A 19,400-nucleotide genomic window follows, 5' to 3' on the forward strand; every position below is an offset into this window, starting at 1 on the left:
GCGGTGGCCTAATGTACGAATTGGATGTCTCTTTCGTCGAAGGGGCGATACCGATTAAAACGGTCTGATGTCGGTCGTGGAGGTAGTGAGTCTTGGGTCGAGTCGCTGAACGAAGTGCAAGGACAGGACGAGGAGGCAAGGGCGGGCAAGATATAGAAATCCTTTGTCGGCCCCAGGATCAGGCAGGACGTGCGGTCGTTTGTCACCGCAGTCGGACTCTGGGAGACTGGCGGGCGCAGGCTGGGGGTGGAGTGCACAGCCTTACCGCATGGTTAGAGGCCATTGCTTGTGAGTCCGAGATTAGCATCGGCTAGCACCAGATTCGGTTGCGAATGGCTGGATTAACGAGCAGCCTAAACCCGTCGTGGTTAGCATCTGTTTAGCTCGAGGGTCGGAGGTCGGAGGGACGACGCGTCATGCAAGCCACAAGGGGAATTTCTACGGCAGATTTACCAAGCGTCAACGCAAAAGATTCGTTTGGCAAGGCACAAAAGCATTGGGTTAGTCCTATCACAGTTTAGTGCGGGGCCTTCTAGGTGCTTTCTCAGGCCCCGAAAGGAGTGGCTGGGCTCGCCTGATCGATTGGCTTTGTCACTCCGACGGGCGAACCTGACCCCAATCGGGGCTAACTTTCCTCAAGGGCCGGCCTTACATCCGTCCTGATTCGTGGCTATTTTTGCGGACCTGGGGAAACCGTAAAGTGCGGTCCTGAAAATCTGCGCTTCAGCCTCAGGTCCTCGTGTCAACGAGCTTGCGGGTTTTACTGTTCCTCAAATGCCTGACTGACGGCCGCACCATGCTCATAGGACTACTCCGTGCCATCGACTTATTTCTCGTAATTCTGGCTGTTGGCCTTGCTTCAGCCTCAGCTCTTGTTAGAGATTTCCGTTGCACAGCTCACGGGCGAATGCGGGCAACAGCCATCTGCGTGTCCTACACACTTCCCTCGGACTTTCTCCAGTTTTTTTCCTCGTCAGATGATTCATAGGGCACCAACGGTATGGAGCTGATTGTCGTCAATCGTCACGGAGTCACCAGAAGGATTGTTGGCGATGACGTGGATGCTCGGATAGAGAGAGATGAGCTCTGCTTCAGACCGGTGGTTCGGATGCTAAGGCCCGACTCCCGAGAGCCGAACCCAGTACCACAGGACTGTGTACTCGTACGAGTACGAGGAGGGGTGGTGACAGCGGCGGAGCTCATTCGCAGATTGGCGGATCTAGCAGACTGGGCACCTTTCGCCAAGCCGTCACACTCATCACCCCTTCATCTCGCCGCGTGTCATCGTCCGCTCCATCCACCAAGACACTCCGGAGGGACATTCTCCTGATCGTCGGGCCTCAGCGAACGGCCCTTTTCGGTAATCGCCAATTCTTTCACGTCGGCACTTCGAACAATTCGGGCTTCATATTGATCCTGCACAATTTCGCGAGACAGCCGCTCAACTGCAGGAAAGATTGCACCCCCTCGAGAATGCGCATATGAGTGAAGCCAATTTCTTTAATGAACTCGAGTTTCGAATGCTCCGAAAGCGTCGGTATCGTCTTGGTCACCCGAAACATAGTGCTGATGATGTCGTGTGAGGAGTACCCAAGATCCCTAGTAGGTTTGCACCGGACCGATTAGTGACGCGTCCCACATTTTCGGACACTTCCCAGCCCGTGATGAATGCGGCTTACCATAACTCCTTGAGCGAGTCAACAGCGCTGTCGATCTTCCCTTCCCAGCATGCCTTGATCATCGCTTGAACTTTGACGGGGTGCGGACTGTCGACAACTCGGAATACGTTGTCTCCGCTGACGAATCCGAATCCTGCCCACGTACTCTGCAGGTTATTGATGGCTTGCCGCATGTCGCCCTCGGCACTGAACACGAGAGCGGCGAGGCCGTCTTCGCTGTGTTCGACCTTCTCTGCCTCGATTATCTGCATCAAGCGTTGCACGACTTGCGCGTCCGTCAGGCGTGAATATCGCAGGATGGCGCATCTCGATTGCAGAGGTTCGATAATCTTATTGGATTGATTACAGGCAAAGGCGAAGCGAGTCGTGTTCGAATAAATCTCCATGGTCCTTCGCAGAGCTTGTTGCGCTCCGGCAGTCATGCTTGATGCCCTCGTTAGTTTGCGCACGCACGGAGTGGTCGCCTGCCCGCATACCTGTCTGCTTCATCCAAGATCACCAGTTTGTGTCGGCCCGGCGGCAGCGTCACCTTCTTCTGGGCAAATCCTTTGATCCTGTTCCGCACAACGTCGATACCTCTTTCGTCGCTAGCATTCAACTCGAGGACAGCCTCCTTGTATGCATCACCGAGTAGAGTACGCGCAAGGCATAGGATCGAAGTCGTCTTGCCAATACCCGGCATTCCAGAGATAATGACATGAGGCATGTTCCCATCTTTAGCGATGATTTTGAGTCGTTCGATTGTCTCTGAGTTGCCCACGACATCATCGAGGTAGACAGGCCTGTATTTCTCTACCCTAGACATGGATTAGTGGCGGGCACCTGCTTTGGGGTGGGGTGAACAACCATGGCAGTTCGTAGTCGGGCGCTGGACCGTTGGCATTCGCATGGAGAGCCTTTCTTGCCCCAGCAGAGGATGATTCGGGCTGGCCTGACATTGTCCAGGCCGTTGCAGATGGATTGGTAGAAGGCAGCAATCGATGGACAGGAATTCTTCGGTGGGCTCAATTGCAAAGCGCAGGCGCGTCCGACGCGTCAAGATGGAATATTGATTTTACGGTGGACCACACTTGGCAGGATACTCCACCCTATTCAGGCACATTACTCCGTACTAGGCACCTAATTACTCAATAGCAACAGCTTGGGCTCGAAGTCTATCACGCAGACTCCTTCCGCAATTCCCCATGTAGGGGGCAAAGGCCTCGGCGGAAGCATAAACGGTGCGTCCAGTTCCTACCATATCGGATCCAAGTGATGGTCGATACCCGTCTCTTGCTCGGGTTCTCCACGCTCAAGGTAAAGAAGCTGCTGGCGAGTTCGCGCTCACTTCGGAGAACAACTGCCGAAGCGAGGAAACGTCATTAAAAATCAGGTCAGAGTTTGGTCTCGAGTATGATTTCTCTCTCCAAGAGTGTCTGCAGGCGATATACAACGACTCCTGCGCCAGTAGTAAACTGCATCAGTTATATCAGACGTTGAGCGTGTCTATCATCAACAGCAATGCTTGTACTCACCGGCACAAGCGGGAATCTGGGCTCCCGCGTCCTCGACACCCTTTTGCGCCAAAAGCTCATCCCACCATCCGAGTTGATCATCTCGACAAGCAATCCCAAGAAAGTCTCAGCTGCTGCCAAGGAAGCCGGCATTGAGATACGCGAGGGCGATTTCACATCTCCAGACTCGCTGTCGTCCTCGTTCAAGGGAGCAGATGCTCTTTTCTTGGTCTCATACCCCTCACCGAGCGTCGACAGATGGCTTCATCACAAAGCCGCCATCGACGCTGCCAAAGCGGCTGGAGTGAAGACCATCATCTACTCGAGTCTGATGTTCGGCGGAAAGACAGGCATGGACAGCATAGCCGGTGTCCAACAGGCGCACATCAAGACCGTCGAGTATCTCACCAAAACGGGGCTGCAGTATGTGATTGTGAGAGAGGGGATTTACGCGGAAAGCTGGTGGCTGTACGCGGGCTTCCAACCACGGACGTTTAAGAAAGGCGACACCAGTGACATCACGTTTGTCATTCCCAACGACGGTCCTGTGTCGTGGGTCACCTGGGACGACCTAGGGGAAGCCACTGCCAAGATCCTGCAGAACTACGAGAGATATCTTGGCCAAACCCTGAATCTCACAGGGCCCAGAGCCACCAGCATCAGTGATGTCGCAAAGATAGTGGAGAAACATACTGGTCGTACGGTCAAGGTCAACATCGTAGGCAGACAGGAGGCTGAACGATATCACAAGGAGAACAAGAGTGTTCCGGAAAGCAACTTCTGGGTCATCGAGAGCTGGGCGGGTTGGCATGATGGAATTGCGAATGGAGAGACGGCAACAGTTGACCCCTTGATCGAAGCCCTTCTGGGAAGAGCGCCTCGAGGGATCGAGGAGATAGCTGACCGTCTATTCACTCCTGAATGAGAGTTGTCTGGTTGCAGGAGTGGTAGCGCTGGAGTTTAGAGGACGAGGCTTCAGTACAGGATACTTAGGCGGAAATACAAGCAGATAAGTTGCCCTATCCTCGAGGAGATAGAGCCCAGATGATACAAAGTCCACGCCGGTCACTGAAGCCGAGTCATATGCGCCTTTTCCCCACCCATCGTTGCCCCAGTGCAGGTTGACTTGTCGCTCTTGCTGCTCACTTTACCCAGTATGGCTGTAGCCCGTGTCTCGGAGGGAGGCGTCCTGGGTGATGGGTCCATGATATTGACGAATGGCCAACCGACAGGCAGAGCAATAGAGTAACAAGGATGCGTGTGCTGCGGAACAAGGCTGACTGACCTTGTTCCTCTTCTTCCACCACTCCCTCTCCTTAGAAGGAGATTGACTCAGCGCCGCCCATACGGTCACGCACCCACCACGCCTCCTCCGTCATGGGCAAAGATCCCACAGCCTTGCGCCTTGCAGAACTAGTGAAGTCAAATCCTTGCCCTGGCCGTACACAGGACAGGACGGCTTTCACATGCACAGCAGCTATTGGATGCACTGCCACACCGTTCAGGTACATACCCCCAGTACAGCACTGTGGTACTCGTACTCGTACTGCTCATGTCCCAGCTCAGGTACCCGTTGCCCCTCCGGATGTGACCGGCTGACTGGGGACCGCCCACGCCCGCGCGACCAGCAAGCTTTTCGCATGCTGAGACAAATCTTGACGGTCTTTTCCGAGTCAGTGCCCCGGTTGCGAAACTGCTGTCCTAACACGTCGGTGTGGGAAGCCAGTGTTATTGGGCGGTTCGCGTACATGCACGAAAGAGGCATTTCTGATATGCAACCACCCAGTATGCCTTGCGGAGGGGCGTCGTAATCCTCTCTCCCTTCCACGCCCTTTGCGCGCCTCTGATGGTCTCCACCGCCCCGTTGCTTGCCACGGGTGCGAGAACGTGCCGAACGGTGCATTGGGACTTGTACACAGTCACATTACGGAGTACAGTATCTGTGGGCACACTACCGCGTCGTGTGTACTCGTACGCTGTCAAGTCTGTGCTTATGTATATTGCGCCCGCGCCCCTTCCCTCTCATGTGAGTATTTTGCTCTGCCCTTTTGAAGCATTCGTCGTCTGCGCACACCGATTCACTGTCCCTGTGGTGGAAGTGTCCACATACCCCGGGCGTCGAGCATTTCTACGTACCGTGAACTCTACTGCTGCCGTTACCGTCACTATAACTGTGTTGTCCTGTCAGACAGACACAGACACAGACACAGACACTCAGTCTATCAGTCAGTCCCTCCGTCCGTCCGTCACGATGGGCCTCTCGGACGGCCTCGTCGTCTTCCTCTGCATCCTCGTTGCGGGGATCGTGGTCGCCGGCGCCGCGGCGATGCATCGAGTCTACGCGAGCCGCGAATTCACCGCCGAACTGCCGCAGCCCTCGGACGACCAAGCGCAGTATATGCGGAGCGTGCGTGCGAGGAAGTGGCCTCTTTTCCATTATGAGGCGCGTCAAGTCGCGCCGTCGACGAACACCTCTGCCGTGTGAATGACGATGAGAGTCTCAAGCCAGAAGCGTGGAGGCCGAACATCCGCAAGTCGACTTCCGACGTCTGCTTACTACGGAAGCGGACATCTAGGATCGTTAGTCGTACTGCGAGGGCGACGGTTTGGATTGATGCTGGAACAAGCTACCCGTCCGAGGCTCCGGCAGGAGTATTTATGGATGGCAGAATCGTGTCGTAAAGGACCATTTTCGTTCAAGAACCTGCCGCACAGGGTAGGCACACGACGCCCATGTCATCCTGATCTACCGACGGTATGAGGAAATACAGCCACCGGTTTCTGATTATGGAGGATTGGCTTGTCTCCCGTCCCAAAGCAAGGGAGTGAATACTTTTTCACCACGAAGCAAGAGGAGGCATTTCTATCGCAGCAAGAAGAAGGCATTTCTATCGCAGCAAGATAACTGAGGTCCCTCCCACCCCAGTGCAAGATGTGGAAGCCAGCGACCACGAGTGCGAATGCGAGTAATAGAACCAGCATGCCATGGCTCGGTCCTACCAATTTGACGCAATGCAGCACAGTACGGGACAACACAAACGCAACACATTGAGCGAAACAACATTTACGTCCTCAACGGCAGGAAGGATACGCGGGATGCAAAAGAAATCCATCTTCCGCCATCTCATCACACATTGACAATTGGCCACGCCTACCGGGCATACCACCTCACGACGCTCATCCCGGACCATCCCTTTCAATATCTGTACAGCCCGTCAAAAAGAATCTGTACAGCCCGTCAAAAAGAATCTGTTAAAGCTGTGTGGTGTGCTGCTTTGGTGCGCCGCGCCCGTGTTGGCGGGGTACTCGTACTCGTACCGAGGACAGCTACAGATCAGGAACAGAGTACTCCGTACTATAGTACAGATTCCAGCGCTGCAAACATTACAGGTCAAGGCCCATCAAGTCCCTGTTTGCCCATTCTCACTGTTGGCTAAGGGAAGGGGACAGGACGGGGGACGGCGGGCGAGGATGGTCACTCAAAGTTGCACTGTTCGCTCTGCTTGCTTGCTACGGTACTCGCTCTGCTTGCTTGCTACGGTACTCGCACTGCTTGCTTGCTCCTTGCACTGCTTACCACGGTACGCGCACTGCTCGTTCCACGCACATGCTGTCCCGGCACGGCCGTGTACGTCAGGGAACCACGATGCCATAAGTGATGCCTCTTGCTCGATTGATACGTAGACTTTACTGGTCGCATCGAAATGGAAGTCAACCTGGTCGGGTCCTCAGAGTCAGTGAGTCAGTCAGTGCGTGAGCGCCCGCTACGTGGGGGGGATTCCATGCCAGCGAGACCCGGGTCGAGGTTTACAGGGGCTCGCTGATTCGGGGGTATATTATTAGATGTCCTGGTTGATCCTGCAAGAAAAACAAGCACAGTCGTCTGCTTGCTTGATCAGGGGGGGAAATATGCAGCTAGTGTGTAGACATCTGGACCTGGGAATCCCGCTGTGTTACTCTCATCTACCCTATGTCGCGCACTCGACAATACTAAATACCCTCACCCCGTCCGTTCACAAGGTATCGAAGTAATAAGTCCCGTCCATCGTGTGTGATTGTCCGCCTTGCTGGGTCCATTCCATTGCGTGCGCGTCGCTCCATATGTTTCCCTGCCCCTGTGGGATGAACCACGGTTCCTCACGCACTTCCGCCATGGGTACTGCTGCTCCAGCATTGCCGACTCCAGCAGCAGAGTTTCCGTCCTCTTCGAAAATCATTCCCGCAGTGGCCTCTTTGGTTGGCAGGCCGCTTCCATCCTCCCAAATCGTTTCATGTTCAACGACACGATGGCTTTCATCGTCATTTCCAATGTCATCCTCATCTTCGATAGTAAGAACGTTCTCTTGTCCTCGAGGGTAAAAACGTGCCTCCTCATCGCCCGAGACGTGCACTTCCATTGTCTGCTCTTCAAGGATCATTCCAAGCCCCTCTGCAGCAATGGCAGCCATGCAATCTCCAGCTCCATGCGATCGCAGCCTCATGGTCAGTAGTTTCGTCAACGAATCACCTGCTGCTCCCAACCGACCTTGTCGCAATTCCACAATAGCCTGCGCCAGGAGGAACCTTGAATGTAGTTCGTCCCGCCAGCCGGAAGGCCCGCCGTGGTGCAGGGTCGAAGGCCTTCATCGATCAGGTTCTGGGCTGCTTCAAAGTTTCCGAGCTCCGTATGACACTGGACGAGATCGATCTTGGCCTGCGGTAGGAATAAGAGATTGTCCTCGGTCGTACCCATACTGTATTTCCACAACCTAATCTGAAAGAGGTCTTTGGCACTCTGGAGAGCGGCGTGCCAATCTGCAAGAGCGACATTAGCTTCCGCCATGACAGAACGCAGGTGACAGGTCTCGCTGTGCTGCTCCCCAAAATGACGGGCTAGGATGCCATTCCCCGCCATCAAGAGTCGGTGTGACAATTCGATTGAAGCGCTGAATGATGGACTGGCTGCCTGTAGGGCCATGAGCAGGGAACGGCCTTGAACATGCAACTTGGCCGTTACCCTCATGATGGCGCGACTGAGCGCTGTTCCCCAATTTGGAACGTTTCCTTGTCCCATTTTGCTGCATTGGACCACCATAATTAGCAACGTCGCCATTAAAGGCAGACGCTGAATCTTGGCAAGTTTTGGGCATGGTCTCGATCATATCAAGCCGAGCAGATTCAATGGTGACCTGTGAACGGCGGTACTCCATGGCTGCTAGAAGGTTCACAAGCTTCTCCCTAAACTCGCTCAGTGTGGTAATTTGCTCTCGACTGGTGCCGAGATTCTCGTCACGAGGGAAGGTTTCGGCATAGCTCTGGAATACACTCTGGCGTAATGGAGTGCCTGGTCTTGCAGCCTGAGGGAGCCAGGGGAATTGAGTAGGCGAATACTGGTTGGTGGAGTGGTTACGAGCCACCGCGTGCTGTTCTTCTGGGTGAGATCAGGGTTCGAACATTCCACGAAAGTGGACCTGACGGTTTCTTCAACAGCATGCTTCGTTTCGCCCCCAGAAGCATCCTCGTCAGGACATGGGCTTGGAGTGCGATACGTAACGCCACCAGGCGTGTCGGGGACTGGAGAGAAATCCGCTGGATTAGGCCGCCTGCGCTTCCAATACTGTCCAACATCATGTCGACTGCGTTTCTGACCGCGAATCGAGAAGACTGTGTCCTTCCCCTGCCGTTCTTGGAGCTTTTGAAAGGCAAATACCATGTCAGATTGCTGGGAAACGACTAGTCAGTCTTATGGGTATACGATGCACAGGTAGCACTTACCTTGTTCCGCTTGTCAAGTCCCCATTTTCTGATATATGTCTTGTAGTGGCATGCCCTCAGATCCAGGTCAGTCGCGTAAGGCTGGGCGCAGATCGGGTATACACCTACTCAGCTCGAAATCCCTGTGCCTTCATGATATCCACGATGTCGGAAAGCTTGCGGCCTTCATCACGATAGAGCGCCGTAAAGGTGGGCCGGATCTCCTCCTCCCATTCCTTTCGAGTATGGGGATGATTTCTTTTGCGCGGTTCCATTGCTGCTGCCCTTTCTCATGGGAGTACTCACAGGTGTCAGAGTCAGAAGGCTTTGGGAAGGGGAGGCCTCAAGTTCTAAGACGGCGGCTTCGCTGTGAGCAAGACCCTACAAAGGGTCGATCGGGTACCCATGACGGCGGGTCACAAAAGTTGTTGTATGTAGCGAGGTGACCGAGTCCTCAGCCTCAGCTACTGTCGACAAAGGTTGTTACGGAGGTCGCCACCGCTGACGCTAATGCATGGCTGCATACGAGCGACCAGGGTTCGTAGGTGCATGCATGGCAATTACACAATATGAGTGGCCTGCTCTCCGCCAATGCTGTAGTTGGAATGCACAGCCATGCCATGTAGGGGATCGAATACGCCCGGCAGCAAAACTCTCGGTATCGACTGCGGCTTGTCTGCCAGGATATTTCGAAGCAAGGAGATGAGGCAAGCACGCAACGACCGTTCTGTGGGAATGGGTCTTCGCTTCCATCTTTTGGCCGAAAGACGCTGCCTTGGATTTATCCAGTCTCCTCAGACCCGGCACTTGCTCAGTAGGGGCATCAATCAGGCTACTCGGTCGGAAGAGCCCTTTCCGTCATGCAGAGAGCTGGTCGACAGGGCTGTTCTTCCCTGCTGACCTAGAAACAGGCAAACTGCACCTGCATACCTCGTCCACACTCCACGACGGTGACAAAGGACGCCTGAACCGAAGAGAACGTGCGTCTTCGATGTCTGCGCCCGCAGAGGCACTAGTACCGAGGCTCTGCTGAGCACTTCCTCGTCCTGACTCTCGAACGGCTCGTAGCTCATGTCGAGTGTCTCCTCATGCAGAAGGAGCTCGACTGGCATACAGACCGAATGTCCGGCCAAGTAGACCGTGCTCCTAGGCCCTCAGTAGATGCAGTGTCCTGTCCTTGCTTCCTCACCCTCAAGCTCAACCGCCTCGTCCTGGTGTCTGCGCCTTGTCCTCCTCCTTGTGCCTACGCTCGACCATCTCCCGCAGCTCTCTCTCCTCCTCCCAGGCCCTCTCACTCCTTGCCAACGCTCTCCTTCTCCGCCTCACTCCTTCATTGAACTCTCCGACGGCCCTCTCCGCGAAGATACATCCTCCTAGCGTCATGGCAGATATCTGGATGAAGACCTTGAATTGTATGGTAAGGCCGCGGTAGAGGGGCGTGTACCGGTTAAGCAGAAAGTGGCTGGCGAAGGAGATGATGCCGAAGCGTAACGCGCCCTGGGCAAAGCCAGAGGCTGCAATGGGAGTGAGGGCTTGGGGCGGGGCGATATCCGTTATGTGCGAGGGGGGCGGCATTGTGGTGGATGGGTGTTACAGTTCACGCGGAGCTGGAAGGAAATTCGCTTGAGTGCAGGCCGGATAGGTAAATGACAGCTTGTTCAATGTTCGACAGTGCATGAGGCCCAAAGAGGTACCTAGGTGTATGTAGTCAATCAGCTCCGACTACCTCGTCGTGATCGTTGCTGAAGCTCATCTCCATGTCACGTTCTTCACGGGATCATGACGTCGACGTCGCGGGCGTCAAGAGTCGAGACCGGCAAAACTTCGGGTCGAAATTATGGAAAAGTTCACCGACGAGCCAACCTCGGCCGCGTCGAGTCCTGACTCTCAGTCACCCACTGTCACTTTTGACAGTTGCCTCATCCCTAATCTAAAGGCACCGAGCCGGTTCTAAACATGGCGCCAATGAAAACGGCTACCAAGAAGAACCCCAAAGCCCGCAAATCCGCCACGGCAGGCCCCTCAAAATCCAAGTCCAAGGTCGCGAAACGGCCACCGCCAAAACAAATCAAGACCAAACCTGGCGTGCACTCGGGCGCCGCCTCCTCGTCGGGCAAGCCCTCCAAGCGCAAAGAAAAGACTTACTCGGCCAAAGATCTCGACCTCCCCGCCCTGAACATGATCACCCCCGTTACCGCACCGGAGAATCCGACGAATCTAGCCCGTCGCGGCGGGACTGGCAAGAAGAAGAACAAAATCTTCATCGACGACGAGGAATCGATGAGGACGATCTTGGCAATGGTGACGGCCGAGAAAGAGGGGCAGATTGAGAGCAAACTGGCGAGGGCACGGCAGTTGGAGGAGGTCCGAGAGGCCAGACGGGCTGAGATGGAGAGGCGGAAGGAGGGCAAGAAAGAAGAATTAGAGGGAGTCAAGAAAGAGTTAAAGAAGGGCAAGAAGCGGAGAGACAGGAACGCTGGTGACGCTGAAGGAGTTAAAATGGAGAAAGAGGGAATAAAGAACAAGAAGAGGGTTTCGTTCGCGTGAGGAATGGACGGTGATGGGATCATATCTATGTTCACTCGTCTACGCACTCTATGCTTCTATGAGTGTCTATCGATTGTGCGGTCGTCACTTCCACACTCTGCACGGGAAGTCATAATCCTGGGATGTGCATCTTCCGCCGCATGGGCTCAAAGACGGGTTTCAAAGGCTCTCGCTCTGCGCGGGATATTTGACCCTCGAGTTGAGCGCCGCTGACGTCTGTCTTGGAGATGGAGTCCAATTCGATGTCGTTGGCCATGGCCTGGAACAAAGCTGTCGACTGAAGAAGGATCAGCTGAAGGGGGACAGGCCACACTTTAGGCGGGAAACACGTACAGCTCTCTCAAACCACCGTCTGCCACCGAGCTCGAACCAACTCAAATGACCACCACCCGGGGTCGTACAAAGCACGCCGTACGGAGTCTGCTTGACTTCTTCTCGCGGCAGTGCTTCGCTCGCGGTTACCTGCCCTCCATCAGCTTCGAAGCATCGGGGGAAAGGCGAAAGGGTGGCTTACCGGGTCGTCTTCAGCGTGAATGGCCAGAAATGGTATTCTGATGGCCATCACAGAATCCACCGAAGAAGCATCACGGTAATATGCTCCTTCCGTGGGATACCCCCAGGTCGGACCTTGGACGTAACGGTCGAATTCGTGGAGGTACTTAATCCTCCGCACGGCGTCAACGTTGATCTTGGGGTTCTTCGAGATTTGGTCGACGTGCTGCTCGAAAAGTTTCTTCATGCTCTTGCCCATACTGCCAGAGTAGGCGTTGCGGTTAAACCAGGTCCTCTGGAGGGCTAGGTTACCGGCCATAAGATCCCAAGGGTTGGAGAGGATGATGGCCGCTTTCAAGGGGCACTCACTACCCTCTTCTGCTAGGTACTGAGATCATCAGCAGGCGCACGGGGAGGGATAGCATAGAATGATGTGCCTACGTTCGTCATGATGTTGGCACCGAGACTGAAGCCCATGCCAAACAGTGGACGGTTGGGGAATGTCTTCCTAAGCCACTGGACTACCTGCTTCACGTCCCAAGTGGCCCGTGCATTGTACAGCACACTGGTGGTGATTTTCGTCCCAGAGCAGCCTCGCGAGATCACCACACATGCCTCCCACCCACCATCTCCTGCTAGAGGAGCAAGCGCATGGCGGAGGTAGAGCTCATGCGACCCTCCACTTAAACCATGTAGCATCACTACCATTGGCTTACTATCCAACGAACCAATATCTTGAAACTCCTGCTCAGTGAAATAGCTAGTGCGTGGTGGCAGACCGGGGTCGTGCTTGTCGTTGGGCGCAGTGACGAAATCAACAGAGAATTGACCTGTATACACAGGATCTTCGTTCTCAAAGATCCGGCGCTTGTAGTATACCGGGACGGACTGTTTCGTCAAAGTCGTCCAAATCGTCTGCAAGTGGCCGTTGAACAGAAACGGATTGAGTCGGCATGGTGGGATGAGTGTTTTGCATAAATCCGCAAATGAGGTGGCCTTGCCGTCTTTCGTCTTCAGGACTAGTGATTTCGGAGAATGCCAGTATCGTGGTTTGACCATTCTGAGCGCGTGGCTTGGAACGAGGGCAACAGCAGCCAGGACCGTGGCGCCAACGAATGTGGTAAGGAATGGATGGTCCTGCGCTTGATGGACAAATGTTTGGAGAAAGTCCATGATGCTTCTGCCGCAAACTTGGCCGTCCTACGCCATCCTCATGGTATCGATAAACAGCTAGTAAGAGGAGAAGCTATCGATCTAAAGGACTTCTCAATTCGGTTTCCTGTGGATGACACGCGCGTTAACATGCATTCGCTACTGTACCTCCCCAAGTATGCAGCAACCTAGGCAACCTGTCGTGACAGTCAACTGTGTAAGGGGACTCGTATGACGACAAATCGGGCTAGGCTTTCTTGGCAATACTAGTGCAGCCCTAACCGCGGAGAGGGCCGAACGAGCGTGATGTGATATTGCTTTCAAACACCGCTGTCAAAAGGGGTGCATGCGAAGGTAGATGGCATGTGCTGGGTCGAACGAGCTGGAGAGTTACGGGTAGGGAGCAGATGACGTGCAAACACACCTGGCAACTGTGTGAGGTCCTGTGAGGCTTGGACGCGTGCTGGGCAGTGAGAGAATAAAGAGAGCGTCAAGGAAACAAGGCGCCTCAGCTTGCAATTCCACCTCCAACATGGATCACAACTACCCTTACAACAATGCCAATTGGAATGGCGGCTTCACGTACCAATCCAACGGTAACTACTCTCAACCTGGATACGCAGTCAATCCGTATCCGCAGGAGCCTTCCAATCCCAACTCCCAGCCTTACCATCCATCATCGTATCCGCAGTCTGTCCAGCAAAACTATCCTCAGTATTACAATAATCAAGCACAGCATTATCAGTTCCAGTTCCAGCAGCCTTCACACCATTTCTATCAGAGTCCTCCCCAACCCCAGCCAATACTGCCTCCAGTGCTCCCCCAGTCCGACAAAGAAGTCATCGTGCCTCGTAATCCCCTTCACTCTGCCCCACCGAAGCAGCAGTTTCAACAGCCTCAACAACCTCAGCAGCCTCAACAGTCTCAACAGCTTCGGGCTAGCTATCAAGCCCAGTATCAGGCACAAGGGGAAGTGCCCTCTTCGCCGTACCAGTGGACTCCGCAACAAAAGCAGCAACAGCAGCAGCAGCAGCAGCAATATCACCATGTATCACAATCACCTCAAGATCACATGAGACAAGCCGAGCAGCCGCGAAGGGTGATTGAAGTACCCAAACCTACCATACTGCAGGACAAGTTAGTCAATCGCAGCTCGCACCAGACCTCCACCTCTGCCACGGCCACTCCTCAGAGATCTCCTCAACAGAGCCGCAACGGCGCCTTTCAATCAGTCGAGGTCAAAGTCAAGAGCCCTCAGATAGCATCAAGACAACCCCCTCCTGTCCCGGCCATGGAGTTCGACGAACCCGAACCAGATTATCCCACTCTCCTTTGTGTCCTTGCTGACGACTACCTCGATGAAGCCCGCAAACAGCCTGCTCTAACCGAAAGATATTATACCTTGATCTCCAAGGCTCTCGGCTGCCTTGAGTCGGTCCTTGCCAACTTCAAGCTGCCTCCTCTGCAGGAAGCACAGATCTCTTTGCGCTACTCCCGAATACTGTATGACGAAACCGAAAATCACGACGAAGCTGAGACGGCCCTGACGAAATCAATAGAGCTATGTGAACGACACAAATTTGTCGATCTGAAATACGAGATGCAGCTTCTTCTTTCCAAGGTCCTTTATGAATCCAAGCCCAAAGCCGCTCTAAGAGATATCCAGAGGATGATCGAGGACATCGAAGCCTACCGCCACACTGTTTGGCTGTATATCTTTCGCTTTCAGCACGCGATATTTTCATTGGCATCGTCCGCTCCTGGCGAGTTCCACAGCGCTATCGTCCAGCTGGAGAAGATCGCTGGTCTGGCCAAGCAGAATTCGGACGCCGGGGTTCTTGCTTTTGCAGCGACGCTAGAAGCTCTCCTACACCTGTCGAGCCCAAGCCATGAAGCGGTCACGGCCACTCAAAATGCTTTAGCGAAGGCCAGGGCTATGCAATTAAATGCAGACGTCGAGTCTAACCCACAGATGACCATCCTGCTGGAGTTCATCGACCTTGCATGTAGTGTACGAGAGTCCAACATTGCACAAAGCAACGCCAAGCGGAAAGGCATGGTTGAGGTTCTCGACCAGATAGCCAAAGACGGCAACTGGAGAGCCGACGGCTCGATCTATATCCCATTGTCGAAGCAGACTGTCGCAGGAATCGATCTGCAAGCACATAAACATGTGATCGAGAGAAACGGGAAGTATTATATTGTGTTCTCGTGGCTGGGAATGGAGGAAGTCGAGGCTCTAGCGTACTTGTTCTCTGCCGACAGCTCAGCGTACAAGAACGGCATAGATGGTGGAAAGGCGGAGATCTTTACGACGGAAGGCTTATCTGGGGTTCGAGCGCTGGCAAAGCCTAGTCTCACCGCGGGTTACCGACAATCGGAGAGAGTCCACGCCTTCCAGAAGCTCTTGGAAGCCGAGTTCTTGTTACTGCTCAGCTTCCTGCAGTGCTCGAAAGGTCAATACAACGCGGCGAACAAATCCCTGGGCGAAGTTAGCACGATCTCCGAAGCCATTGGTGACGCTTTCCCCCTCAACATGAGATATGCGATGCTCTACCTAAAGGGAGTTATCCTCCAAGGAACTGGAGACCTCGTTGCCGCCCTCCAGGTCTACCAGTCGCCTCTCTTCAACCTCACGCCACAACAATCTTCATCTTCGGCTGTTTCAAGCGTATCAAACCGAAAAACGAGCTCATGGTTTCCAGACTCAGACGTTACGCGCAACTTCTCCATCCTGGCAGCGATGAACCAGGCATTTATCATCCAAGCTCCCAACCACCCACAACATAACCGCCTGTCATCTATGATCAAAAGCCTCGACGGCGCAGTCCAAACATGCGGAAACAAATACATCCAAGCCCATTTCTCCCTCCTCGTCGCTGTCCTCTCCGGCACGACCCTTACGGTGAAGCAATACCTCAAGTCCGCCATGGAGGCCGGCAAAGCCATCGGCAGCGCCCAGACCACGGCCCTCGCGCTGATCTACATGCAAGAGAAACTGTTCAAGGGCGTGGTTGACGAGCAGGCGCTCAAGTGCGCGAAGGCGGCGAGCCAGCAGACCCGGAGGTGGGGCTCGCCGATGTGGATGCACGTCACTGCGGGTTTGGAGGCCCAGGCGCTCGATATCAACGGGTACGAAAATGAGGCAAGGAGAAGGAAACAGGAGGGCGAGGCCGGGTGGGAGACGTTGCCAGAGGCTATCAAGAGCGCTTCAGCTGTGGGCAGCGGCATGGCCGTCGGGTCTTGAGTTCCTTCCCCAGCATCTCCTCAGGGAAGAGGGCGTGTAACACTATTCAGGGTAAGGATGATTTGATGACCGATTTTGTCTTCCTAATATTATGTCGAACGTCCTTAGACCGGGAGTGGCTCGTGCATGACGGTAACTCCACACTTCTGAAAAGCAAAACCATTCGAAGCCTACGAAGGGCCTGTACGAAGACGAGGTGGATTGACCATCGAAACACTGCGACGGCGAATCGTATTTGTGACCATCGTTCTGATCTGTACTCTGGATGGTCCTCACGAACTTCGCGAGCTCGTCGGCATGTATTCCTAAAAGTGGAACGAAGCTAGAAAACTAACATGTAACAACGCATATTCTTCTTCAAAGAAACACCGGGTTTGGTGACCAGCCTGGACGGCAGCCGGTTTTGTGCTTCGAACAAGCTCATCGACTCAGGAGTACATGGACGGGACAATCTCAGCTCATGGAGCCCAAGTACGAGCAATCAGCTTGCATCAGCTGGGGTGCAGCAAAGAGCGATTTTCTGCCGCTCGAGCAAAGAGGTGCTCGCTTAGCGTCTCATAGACTACTGTAGCAGCAAAGCAGGAACCCAAGTCCGAGCACATGTTAGACTCTCAACCACCCAGACTCTCGGGCGTCATTGGCTCATGAGCCGTCTCTCCATCGATGTTTACGGTCCCTCCCTCAACGTTGTCGTTGCTTGTCATTTGACAAGGGGACGCCTTTTCTTCGCCTTTGTCATTGCGGCCTGTTGCTCTCGTCGTGCTGCCTTTGCTGCCTTGGATGCCGTATCCTTCGCTCGCCTTTTTGCCTTGCGCGCCATCCGTATTGCCCGCCTGTTCTCGTGCCTGTACTGTGCTCGTGCCTGGACTCTGGCCAGAGACTCGGGGGTCCTCTTGAGTTTCTCTGACGGTGTCAGCCCAATCACCCCCATGAGCAGATAACTCACTGAGTCTTGATGGTTTGGTCCCCTCAATAGTAGCCACGGCACCAGCATCCGTAGCAGCACCAGCGGTCAGTTGACGTTGATTTTGATTCTGGATTGATAGGCTCTGATTCAGACTGAGACTCCGGTTAATTTGGGCTTGCAGATCGTCCAAGGTGGTGCCGCCATCGTCATCGGAACTTACTCCATCGTCCATTTCGACTTCTACTGGCTTGTATTGTGGCAGATGTTTTTCGAATACCGGCATTGGAGATTCTCTTGGCGTCTGTAGCTGCTGCGGTTGTGGTTGTGGTTGATACGACGACTCTCGGTCACCATTGCTCGGGTCCGGTGTGGGAGACGATGCACGGTCTCCGGCGTTCTGTAGTGCTTTCTGATCTACGGTTTCATCCACAACACCGGGTGCTTGCCGTTTTCCAGTTTGCCATTCTCGTATCAACCTGGACACGTCCACCTGCCACGTGAGTTCTTCCAGCTTCTGCTGTACAGACTGGACAATAGCTTCTTCGGTAAGCCGCCAGGCTAATTTCGCTTGTAACCCAGTTTTGGGCTCGTTGTTGAGGAATTCTGGGATTTGCAGCAGATTGTGGGGTTGTGCCAGAGCTTTAATTTGGCTGTCGTCCACAAGCACAGTATTGCTTTGATCCCAGCGCTTGCCCGGGTCTGCCTTCATCTGGATGGCCTCATCTTGCCAGACCGGCTCCAGTCTCTTGTAGACCTGAACCTTATTGTAATACTGCTCCTGCGTCAAGCCCAATTTGTCCCTGGCCCACACAGCGGCCAATGCCGCCCGTTGATCTGGACGAAAGAACTTCTCCACCATGGCAGCGCAGTTCTGAGGCCTCGTCGAAGTGTATACCATGACCACATGATTGCGAAATAGATAATCCAGTAAGGTAGGAACACCAGGCCTCACAATGATGTTCTTAGGCCTGCTCTTGTTCGGTCTAACAAGTACAGTGCCATTGAGATCGAGGATGACCAAGAGTTTTTGTGGTCTGTCTCTGGTGGCAGAGCTGGGCGCAGCATTTCTCTTGTACTCTCCCGTGGGGCGTGGGGCCTCGTCGGCAGGATCCTGACTAGGGTACCGAGAGGTTTTCTGAGCTGCCGGGACTCTTGGGAGGGCAGAGTTACCCGAAGTCCTGTTTGGCTCGATAAAATCGTCTGCGACACCAGTACTGAACGGGACAGTCTGATCCGGTCTCCTATTGCGGAGTGGGTAGCGGTCGTTTCTCGTTTCTGGCGGAGTTTGCACAGTCGGTTCTGGTAACTGCCGAGCTTTAGGTCGACGACGTGGATCCTGCGTTTGAGCCCGAGGTAGACTCTGCCAGTTGTTCCTTGCCTGCTGTATGACCTGTCTCTCAACCGTGCCATTTGACACTCTATAAGGTTTGTTAACTCGATATGAAGGATACCGAGCGTAGCTGTGAACTAACCTTAGCGGCTGGTATGGCTTGAAATGCGAATGTTCGACGGGTGCCGAGGGTCGGGTATACGGGTTCATTGCTTGTGGAGCGAGAGGGTATGGCTGTTGGCCAAGTGGGGCTGGAGCGTATATTTGTTGCCCTTGCGGTGCCCCTAGGCTACCATTGTGCCCTGGCGGAGTCCAACCAGGAAGATGCTGCTGGCCGCTGCCGAAAAACGTGGGACGAGACTGGAAGAAAGGCTGAAAATCAGCGGCTGTCTGAAGATTGTTTGTGCCGTCTCTGTAAGATCTCCAAGCATCCACTGCAGCATATATGTCAACTCTGTCCTGGCAGTACCGGTAGCAGTCATAGTAGTCACCTTGTTGGACCTGAGCCGATCGATGTGGTAACGAGAAGTTGCCCGCATCTCTGTTGAGTGGCAGCTGGTTTGTTGCGTCCGTTTGCGGGTTCACTTGCTGCTGACCATGGCGCGCATGTGGCGCCGCTTTGGCGCCGCCTTTCTTCTTACCCATGGCGAAGAGCGCGCGAGTATGAGGCGGCGAAGGGGGAGAGTAAAGAGGTGTTCGGAGAAGGTGGGATTTGCGGTGCCACTGAGAGTGAAGTGTTAGTTAGTAGCCACAGTGAGATGAATCGGAAAGACTTGAGGGTGAGGCGGACTTTTGTTGGCAGAGTGCGGCAGAGGGAAGG

The 19,400-nt window shown here is 54.2% G+C and overlaps 9 protein-coding genes across 9 annotated transcripts; 4 read left to right on the forward strand and 5 right to left on the reverse strand.

Moving 5' to 3' along the window:
• Positions 1-1,376: 1,376 nt before the first annotated feature.
• G647_04829 (replication factor C subunit 4) lies at positions 1,377-2,617 on the reverse strand (the record flags this gene model as incomplete). The annotated part of the gene is made up of 4 exons (XM_008729166.1): positions 1,377-1,599; positions 1,680-2,102; positions 2,156-2,476; positions 2,523-2,617. 4 exons carry the CDS (start codon positions 2,615-2,617, stop codon positions 1,377-1,379), a joined length of 1,062 nt encoding a protein of 353 aa, XP_008727388.1.
• Positions 2,618-3,179: 562 nt separating this feature from the next.
• Positions 3,180-4,097, forward strand: G647_04830 (uncharacterized protein; the record flags this gene model as incomplete). The annotated part of the gene is made up of 1 exon (XM_008729167.1): positions 3,180-4,097. The coding sequence occupies one exon, from the start codon at positions 3,180-3,182 to the stop codon at positions 4,095-4,097; it is 918 nt and encodes a 305-aa protein (XP_008727389.1).
• A 1,326-nt stretch (positions 4,098-5,423) lies between these two features.
• G647_04831 (uncharacterized protein) lies at positions 5,424-5,657 on the forward strand (the record flags this gene model as incomplete). The annotated part of the gene is made up of 1 exon (XM_008729168.1): positions 5,424-5,657. The coding sequence occupies one exon, from the start codon at positions 5,424-5,426 to the stop codon at positions 5,655-5,657; it is 234 nt and encodes a 77-aa protein (XP_008727390.1).
• A 1,528-nt stretch (positions 5,658-7,185) lies between these two features.
• On the reverse strand, positions 7,186-7,653 carry G647_04832 (uncharacterized protein; the record flags this gene model as incomplete). The annotated part of the gene is made up of 1 exon (XM_008729169.1): positions 7,186-7,653. The coding sequence occupies one exon, from the start codon at positions 7,651-7,653 to the stop codon at positions 7,186-7,188; it is 468 nt and encodes a 155-aa protein (XP_008727391.1).
• Positions 7,654-10,102: 2,449 nt separating this feature from the next.
• On the reverse strand, positions 10,103-10,480 carry G647_04833 (uncharacterized protein; the record flags this gene model as incomplete). Its single annotated transcript, XM_008729170.1, has 1 exon — positions 10,103-10,480. The coding sequence occupies one exon, from the start codon at positions 10,478-10,480 to the stop codon at positions 10,103-10,105; it is 378 nt and encodes a 125-aa protein (XP_008727392.1).
• Positions 10,481-10,861: 381 nt separating this feature from the next.
• G647_04834 (uncharacterized protein) lies at positions 10,862-11,452 on the forward strand (the record flags this gene model as incomplete). The annotated part of the gene is made up of 1 exon (XM_008729171.1): positions 10,862-11,452. One exon carries the CDS (start codon positions 10,862-10,864, stop codon positions 11,450-11,452), a length of 591 nt encoding a protein of 196 aa, XP_008727393.1.
• Positions 11,453-11,561: 109 nt separating this feature from the next.
• Positions 11,562-13,117, reverse strand: G647_04835 (uncharacterized protein; the record flags this gene model as incomplete). The annotated part of the gene is made up of 4 exons (XM_008729172.1): positions 11,562-11,729; positions 11,786-11,914; positions 11,967-12,332; positions 12,386-13,117. The coding sequence occupies 4 exons, from the start codon at positions 13,115-13,117 to the stop codon at positions 11,562-11,564; spliced, it is 1,395 nt and encodes a 464-aa protein (XP_008727394.1).
• A 511-nt stretch (positions 13,118-13,628) lies between these two features.
• Positions 13,629-16,343, forward strand: G647_04836 (uncharacterized protein; the record flags this gene model as incomplete). The annotated part of the gene is made up of 1 exon (XM_008729173.1): positions 13,629-16,343. One exon carries the CDS (start codon positions 13,629-13,631, stop codon positions 16,341-16,343), a length of 2,715 nt encoding a protein of 904 aa, XP_008727395.1.
• Positions 16,344-16,954: 611 nt separating this feature from the next.
• G647_04837 (uncharacterized protein) lies at positions 16,955-19,225 on the reverse strand (the record flags this gene model as incomplete). The annotated part of the gene is made up of 1 exon (XM_008729174.1): positions 16,955-19,225. The coding sequence occupies one exon, from the start codon at positions 19,223-19,225 to the stop codon at positions 16,955-16,957; it is 2,271 nt and encodes a 756-aa protein (XP_008727396.1).
• Between the last annotated feature and the right edge of the window lie 175 nt (positions 19,226-19,400).

Source organism: Cladophialophora carrionii, assembly GCF_000365165.1.
Source record: "Cladophialophora carrionii CBS 160.54 unplaced genomic scaffold supercont1.4, whole genome shotgun sequence".
In the NCBI taxonomy this organism is placed as follows: domain Eukaryota; kingdom Fungi; phylum Ascomycota; class Eurotiomycetes; order Chaetothyriales; family Herpotrichiellaceae; genus Cladophialophora; species Cladophialophora carrionii.